This window comes from Tenrec ecaudatus, chromosome 4 (assembly GCF_050624435.1).
Source record: "Tenrec ecaudatus isolate mTenEca1 chromosome 4, mTenEca1.hap1, whole genome shotgun sequence".
Taxonomy (NCBI): Eukaryota; Metazoa; Chordata; class Mammalia; order Afrosoricida; family Tenrecidae; genus Tenrec; species Tenrec ecaudatus.
In genome coordinates, this window is record NC_134533.1 from 25519962 (window position 1) to 25527792 (window position 7831).

General features: G+C 58.4%; 1 protein-coding gene across 2 annotated transcripts in view; it reads right to left on the bottom strand.

Moving 5' to 3' along the window:
• Nucleotides 1-7592, bottom strand: part of PRDM11 (PR/SET domain 11) — a 51793-nt gene extending 44201 nt beyond the window's left edge. Inside the window, exons 1-4 of one of the 2 annotated variants that reach the window (XM_075545840.1) lie at nt 7395-7592; nt 6714-6838; nt 6317-6420; nt 5548-5810 (exon numbers count right to left, since the gene is read on the bottom strand). In XM_075545840.1, coding sequence (XP_075401955.1) covers nt 5548-5810; nt 6317-6420; nt 6714-6832 — 486 coding nt within the window. In that variant the 5' untranslated portion in view covers nt 6833-6838; nt 7395-7592. The remainder of the gene's footprint in view (nt 1-5547; nt 5811-6316; nt 6421-6713; nt 6839-7394) is intronic. The other variant, XM_075545841.1, reaches the window with a different exon arrangement.
• Between the last annotated feature and the right edge of the window lie 239 nt (nt 7593-7831).

The following is a 7831-nucleotide window of genomic DNA, read 5'->3' on the forward strand; positions in this document are numbered from 1 at the left end:
GAGTCTGGTTGCCAGTCTCCAACATTAAACCAGCCATCTCAGAAGCAGGAAGGGGTACTTTACTACCAGCAAAAGAGAGGAGCCAGGAATGCAGTGAGTCCTTTGGATCCCGAGACCCCTGCACATTAAACCTCCCTGATCCGGGAAACAGCTGTGACACCTGGCACTGCACAGGAGCAGGGCCCGGAGCCATAGACGGAGCAATGGACTTCTGAGCCCACAGAGCAGGTGACGTCGAGTGTGCTGAGGCAGGAAGCTGGCTTGGAGAGTGGGGTGCCTCCTGGCACTTAATCAGGAGAGCTGGGTTTTGCGGACTCATGGGGCTGGAGCGGACCGGAGGCTTCAGCGGAGTGGCATGCCCCTGGGGCATTCATCGGTAGCCTTAAGTGCCAGAGCAGGATGGAGGCCAGGCTAAGGCTGAGGGCCAGAGAGAGGCCTGCCTGTGGGCACGGCACAGAAGACACTATCCTGACTGAACAACGGTATCCTGAGCCTTTCTCGCCACAGCGACAACCTGTTAGCTCCCTAATAAACACGTGATCACAAACGCTGCCTGGCAGTTCTGCGTGGTCACTGCAATGAGCTATCGCACCCAGTCACAGAAGCAGGGTGCTGGAGGAGGGATGGCTGGTGTCCAAATAGGGTGCAAAGCAGGGTGGAAGGGGTGAGGCATGTCTGGCATCTACCTGGTGGCGGTCAGCCTCAGGGGTCAGAGGAGGTCAGCTGTGGCCCTGACATCATTTCTGTCCCCTTCCTGGCACAGGACTTGGCAGTGTTTCTTTGTGCTGTGCACAGGGTGGCTAAGGTCAGAACTGACTTGCCAGCACCTAATAGGTGTTTTCTCCGACAGCCAGGCACGTGCCTCTCAGATGCAAGGTCTCTGGGTGCCGCTCCAGGACCAACCTCGGGGTTCCTGAGCCCCTGAGCCAGAGTCAACTGGAAGCAAGAGGCTGGGCTTGTGTCTTTGGTGTAGCGTTTGTTTCTGAGCCCGGTCTGCAGGCCTATATGGCACACCGCTGAACGGTCCACTTGGCATCTCACCAAAAAGCAAAACCAAACCACCTCACTGCCACTGGGTCTGCTCCGATTCACAGCGACCCCTCCAGAACGGGGTGGAATGGCCCCTGTGCGTTTCTGAGACTGGAAGGCCTGGTGTTAGTTAAGGTTTCTTGTGCCAACCTGGCTGGTAAGCACATGTGGGATTAATTGAAGGGCGGAGCGATAAATGGCTTGAAGAGCCTCGCCCTTCTGGTTCTCCGGTCACTTGCTCTCTCATGGTCGGACCAGTTGCAGCTGCCTTAGTTAGTTCTCTGCTTCAGCCGGCAAGGCTCATTTCCTGCCAGACATCCCTGAGGAGAAGGCACATGGACCTACCCTGATGCAGCCCTGGGTGCTGGAGAAGCCGCGTGGAGACCCCTGCCAACACTGAGATGCTTACACCTCCACTGGATTCCGAGACTTTCTACCCATTGGCCTGTGATCCTCCTGCATTCAGCGTCATTGAATGTGGTTTGTGGTTTTGAGGAGGACTTTGTAGATCGGTGTCAGACATATGGGTTAATGTCGGACTTATGGGCTTGGACTGGACTGGGTTGGGATGCTTTCTTAATGTACAATTACCCTTTATATAAAACTCTCTCTTTTACACATATGAGTTTCTGTGGATTTGTTTCTCTAGTCTACCCTGACTAGCATGCCTTATGGGAGTAAAGCCTCATCTTTCACCCATGGATGGGGCTGGTGGTTTCAAACTGCTGACTAGCAGCCCAATGCATGACCCACTATGCCACCTGGGCATCTCCTCACTGGCACCTCAAATGCTCCATCTGGGCTCCCCTTCTCTGCTTTCCTCAACCTCACCCCACTGCCCTGCACCTGCTGCACATTTTAGCAGGTGTTCTGTGCCAAAAGCCCAGCCATGTCCTACCGCAGCTGAAACCAAAGACCACAGACTTAGCAACTCAACGACATAAACGCATCCATGTAGAGCACTGGAGAGCTCACTCTCTGCCATCAATTTCATGGAACTCAGGGTCACCCCACAGGACAGGGCACGTGGGTCTAACCGCCCCTGTCAGTTTCCAAAACTCGGGGGGGGGGGGCAGTGTAGAAAACCCTGTCTTTCACCCTCTGAGCAGCTGGTGGTTTTTGAACTGCTGGTCTTATGGTTCGTAACCCCAAGCATAACCACTACGCCACAGGGGCTCCTCAGCAAGGCCTAAAATCAGGTACCAGTGAGGCTGCAAGGGGGCCCCAGACCCCATCTTCAGGAGGCCATCAGGGTAGCATCTTCTAAACGCTCTGTCTGACTCACCTGCCTTCCTCTCATAAGGACCCCGGTGGTTCCATTGGGCCCATCAGAAAAGCTAGGAAATGTTCCCTAGTATACGATCCTTAAGTTCATCGTACCCGCCAGGTAAGGTAATGTAGTCACACAGCCTCACGATAAACAGGCAAGGCTGAAGTGGTCCAGGATTCCACCTAGCTCGGATCCACAATCATTGCTCGTGGAAGCAGCAGTGGAGAGACTCAATGACCCATTGCATCGGGTAAATCTCCTGCCCGAGACCTCTTTACAGGGTTGACGGGCAAGGATGCCACATGGAGGACTAAGGTGGGCCTGAGCCAAGCCAGGGTGTTTCCCATCACCTCAGATACAGGTGAAAGTCGGACAGTGAGCAAGAATGGCCAGAGGAGAGTCGATGCCCTTGAATTGCGGTGTTGACAAGAGTAACTGGGCCTACGATGAACTGCCAGGAGAATGAGCAATCTGTCTTGGCAGGAGTCCAGCGGTCCAAATGCTCCCTAGAAGTGAGGGATCGTGAGGCGACACCTCCGGTACTTTGAACCCGTGATCAGCAGATGCCAGCCTCTGAAGAAGGATGTCATGTTTGGTAAAGGAGAGGGTGCGTGCAGAGAACAAAACCCGCCAGGAGATGGACTGACACAGTGGCTGCAACACGGGGCTGAAACCCAGCAACGGTTATTAAGGAGGGCGCAGGGCTGGGTGGCGCTTGGTTCTGTTGTGCGTGTGGCCGTGGCCGTGACGAGTCAGAAATGATTCAAGGGTACCTAACAACACCAGCAGTGTGCACAATTCCCAGGGACTTGCATGCGGGTGTCTTTGGGGGCTGGGCTTTGGTCAACCACAGCTCCTCGAGGTGTACCCAGCCATCTCCATCCTCTCCTGGTGCCTGGACTGTCGCTGGGGGGGCGGGGGGTTGGGGACGGCGACGCTTCCATTGCACATGCCAAACCTCCAGGGACCACCGAAGCACATTGACCGCAGCCACCTCTGTTCTATACCCAACCGCTGCCTCCACAGAACACCCCCCAGTGTCTCTCTGACCCTCGGGGTCATGCAAAAATATTTGCTGCCTACCCCAACCATTTGGGGATGTAAAGGCCGGTGACACGGGTCACCTCCAGGCACTGTACCACCGTCACAGTTTGCACAGAGGCCAGCGTCTTTCTGGGGACGATCAACTCTCCCTTTTTGGATGAATCAAACTCCCCGGGGTCACATCTTCCTCTGGCTTCTGAGATGTTGGCCCTCGCCATCACCTTCCTGCTAAGGAGGTCTCCGATCTCATCACCCCTCTGCAGGGGCTTCTCGAGCCACCTCAGAGCGGTGGCCCTCTGGAGCCGGATCCTTCTTTGGGGGAGCTGCCTCAGTACTGCAGGATATTGAGGACCACCTCTGGTCTCTACCCTCAAGATGCAAGATACCATTTAGCATCCCCCCTTCCTTTTGGGACCCCTCCACAAAGCATCTCCAGACACTGACCAATGGCCCCTGGGGAGCAAGCTCAGCCCCTGGGGAAGCACCATTTGATGCTAACAGCTCTGGCTAAAGTCACCACTGGCCTCTGAGACACTACATCAGAGGGACACTGCTTGGTTCGGTTTGGTTTTCACAAGTGCTCTTGCTTGGCTTTGAGCACACGGGGCCTGGAAGCAGCTCTCTAGCTTCCCTTTGCTTCCACGGCACACATTCTCCTGGGCCCCTCCAGCCTCCCTCTGCCTGTCTCTTCTGCAGCCTTGTCCACCCTTTCCACCCACTCACTGCTGAAGTGCCTCAGCGCTCATGCAGAGGAGGCCCCTTCTCCCCCAGCAGCTCCCATCCAGACAGACCCCTGGCCCAGCTGATCACCTGAAACCCAAACGCCTCCTCCCACCCCCACCCCCCGAGCACACACATACCACCTGTCACCACCGTATCCGCTCCAACTCATAAGGACTCCTTAGGACAGAGGAGATGCTCCTTAGGATTTTTGTCACAGTGAATCTTTACAGAAGCAGGCAGCCTCCCTGTTCACTGCTGGAAGAGGCTGGTGGGTTTGAACCGCCGATTTTACAGTTAGCATAACATTTAACGCACTTCACCTTACCTATACACAGGTGAGTCACAAAATGACATCTTTAAGTCTCCTCTAAACTTCCAAACTGGTATGTTCAGCTGCCTACCCAATGCCACCACTTGGATATCATGACGCCATGACAAACTCACCAAAGGTAAAACCAGAATCAGCCGTCTTTTCCTGGTCCCCTTCCAGCGCCCACCCTCCACGTGGAGAAAGGCACCATCACTGGCGGAAGTGCCTCCGAAGAAAGTCCTGGCAACTGGCTTCTGAAAGATCACAGCGCCCAAGAGCGCCACAGACCACACCTCTCCTCTGCAAGACCATGGGCGGCCAGGAGACGGAACCAAGTGGACCGCAACCATTCTGATTCTGGTTTCCAGAACCAACTGTTACTCCGGTGTGAAGTCGTGGGCTAAAGCAAGCCTTCCCTGGGTCCCTCAACCAGGCTAATGAATTATCATCGCCGCCGCCATCATCATCATCATCACGGTAACAATCATAATCATCCTGATAGTCCCTGAACACTTAGTAAGTACAAACGGGTGCTAAGAGGTTTCCAGTGCAGACTCATTTAATCTTCCGACACAGCACTGACCATCCTCATGCTACAAAGCAAGCGCAGCGGGGTCGAGCAGCTTCTCCGGGGTCACACAGGAAGGATGGTTAGGAGCAGAGCTACCTGTGGATGTGGACCGACCTGCGCTCTAGAACCCAAATCGCCAGGCATCATGGGCATGGCCATTTCTTCTGCAGAGGTGTTCTCAGAGCCCTGATGTCCACCTGTCCACGCACTTGTCCAGTGGCCCAAGTGCTGCCTTGGCGTTCAGGCTTTCCCTTATCACCTAGGCTGCCCAGCGCTGTTTTCATATGGAATGGCGTGCTCTACACACACACACACACACACACACACACACACACACACACACACACACGAACATCCCAGGGAAAACCAGCCCAACTCTCTTGGGCCCTCTTCGAAGCCCCACTCACTGCTGCTAGATGGGGGTCCAGCCACCCAGCCTGGACAACAGGACAACCACAACCCCACCATCTACCACACACATGTCATATCCACTACACGCATGTCTGGGCAAGAAGGCTGGGTCAGAGTCTGGCTCTCCCTGCTGGTTGCCTCCCGCACTCCTGACACCCTCGCCCTCCAAACAGCCCCGGGGACGCTCACCAGCCAGGAGAAGAAGCCAGCTGACTTGTCCTGCGTGGAGATCTGTCCTTCATATGGGCCGAAGATGTGCCCCTTGGGGATGACCTCGCTGATGCACCGCACGTCGTTCTCGCCACTGGCTTCCTTGACCACCTCCATGCCCTGGGGGATGGTGAGGGCCGCCCGGTCTGGAATGCCCATGGGCACCGGGGTATCAGACACAAACACTGGGGGGCCGTGGTTTGGGCACTCATCCACAAAGTACTCCTGGCAGGACTCACAGACTGAAGGGATAAAAGAGGAGGGCGGGTCTCAGTGGTGGGCAGCTGGGACACCCATAGAGGGGGCTTGGGGTGTGTGGGAAGCCCACTGCAAGGGACTTGGGGACCCCAGCTCTGACCCTGGGTCAGTCAGCTGCAGGGCCCTGTGTGGTTGGTACCAACAGTCCATTACCCTCCCGGGGAGCTCAACGGGCACTGCTGACAATGTCAGGAGACTGTTGTCTACATGCACAAGAACCAAAGTGCTAGCCGGGCTCCGGAGTCAGAGGGCGCTGTGCTGTTGCACCTGCGGCAGGCAGGTCCCTAACCCTCATCACGATTGGCTTCCGCACCTGTGAAACAGGGCCAATAGCAACCACTCCAGGGGCAGAGGAGGAAGATGAACTGAGGCCTGGCCCATGAGGTGATGTCTCTCTTTGGTAATATGGCTGCAAATGCATGTACGGGGCGATGGGGCGGGGGGGGGGGTGGGGGTGGAGGTACAGCTGAGAGCCCCAAGTTCCACTTACACCAGAAATCCACTTGCTGGAAGCTCTTGGGCATGATGAGGTCGCGCTTCCCCTTCAGTTTCTTGGGCTCGACGTCCATGGAGGATGGGTCTGGTCTCCTAGAGCTGGCCAGCGCAGGGGCCAGTAAAGAGCAAGGAAGCCATCAGGGAGGGAGAAGCTGATGGGAGCAAAGCCGGGGCCCAGCCTGGAGGCCACGGGGAGCCGGGGAGCATGGGGGAAGCCACAACACCTGGGCCCAGGCCTGAGTGGGCCCTGCTCGGCTTGCTCAAGAGCCTGTGCGCATGCCTGCTGCCAGGGTAGAGGAAGATGGGCTACAAGCGGAGGCTGCTTTTCCAGGGTCCCCAACCAACCCAGGTCAGGGCACCCTTGGCCCTCCCATCCCACACAGGGGCCTCACCAGGGCTGGCCATACTCCTGCTCCAGGAGTGGGGAGCAGATCTCTGTCTTCACCACTGTCACCATGTCCCCAACCGCAGCCTTGGTGTGCGACAAGCATTCCTTCATGTTCTCCGTCATTCTGTCCTGGGGACCGGCACAGGGAGAGGATCAAAGAGACGGGGAAGAGGGGTGAGCCACGGGGAGGGCAAGCGAGGGTCCCAGGGAGTCCGGTTACCCGCCCTGCCCTCCCCAGAGGAAGTGCTGGAACACAGACACACAGCAGCTGTAGGCCGGCCAAGAGAAAATGCCATTTCCACCCGGAGATGGCCCTGGGGTGGGCGGGCTGGAGCCACCAGGCCCCTGGGGTCTGGGACTGGGGCAGCTGGGGCCAGGAAACCCACCCTGGCAGGAAACTACAGCCTGGGACCCCAATCCAGGGGGCAAAGGCCGCCCACGAGGGGACCCACAGAAGCCTGAGCACAGCTCTGCACAGGACAGCAAGGAAGGGGCAGGTCAAGTCAAACTGGGATCTAAGGGCCTGGGCAGCGCTGGGGTGCCATAGCAGAGCGGCCCAGCACCCAGGGGTGGCCAGCTGCAGCAGTCAGACCCGACTTGCCTGCTCAGAGCAGGTACAGGCGGGGCCTGGGGGGTGCCCCACCCCCACCCCCACTCTAGGGGTGTCTCCCGGCCCGCCGCTTACCGCCCTCCACCACCGCACTGGGCTTCAGCCCAGCCCTCGGCGCCCCGGGGTCGTCATGCCAAGCCCAGGGCACTTGTCGGGCCTGGCCAGTGCGCAGCGCGGGCCGGGAGCGCGCTCGGGCCCCTGTTCTGGGCGAGCAGCGCCTGTGAGTCACTCCCTGGGCCCCGCTGGCCCCACCCCTGCTCCTTGGCTAATCAGCCCCCTGCTCCCCACCGGGGCCCCAAGGCCGGCGGGAAGGGGTGTGGGGAAGCAAGGCGGCCTGCACCCTCCTCGGAGGCGACGGGGACAGGGGGCGCCGGGGCTGGGGGTGCCCGGGTCACCCGCCCCCAGCCCCGGCGCCCGCGGGCCGTTCCGGGCGGGTGTCCGCGCCACGAAGAGCGGCGGGCCGGGCCGGGGGCGCGCGCGGCTCGCCATCCGCTCGCACCCACCTTCCCGGC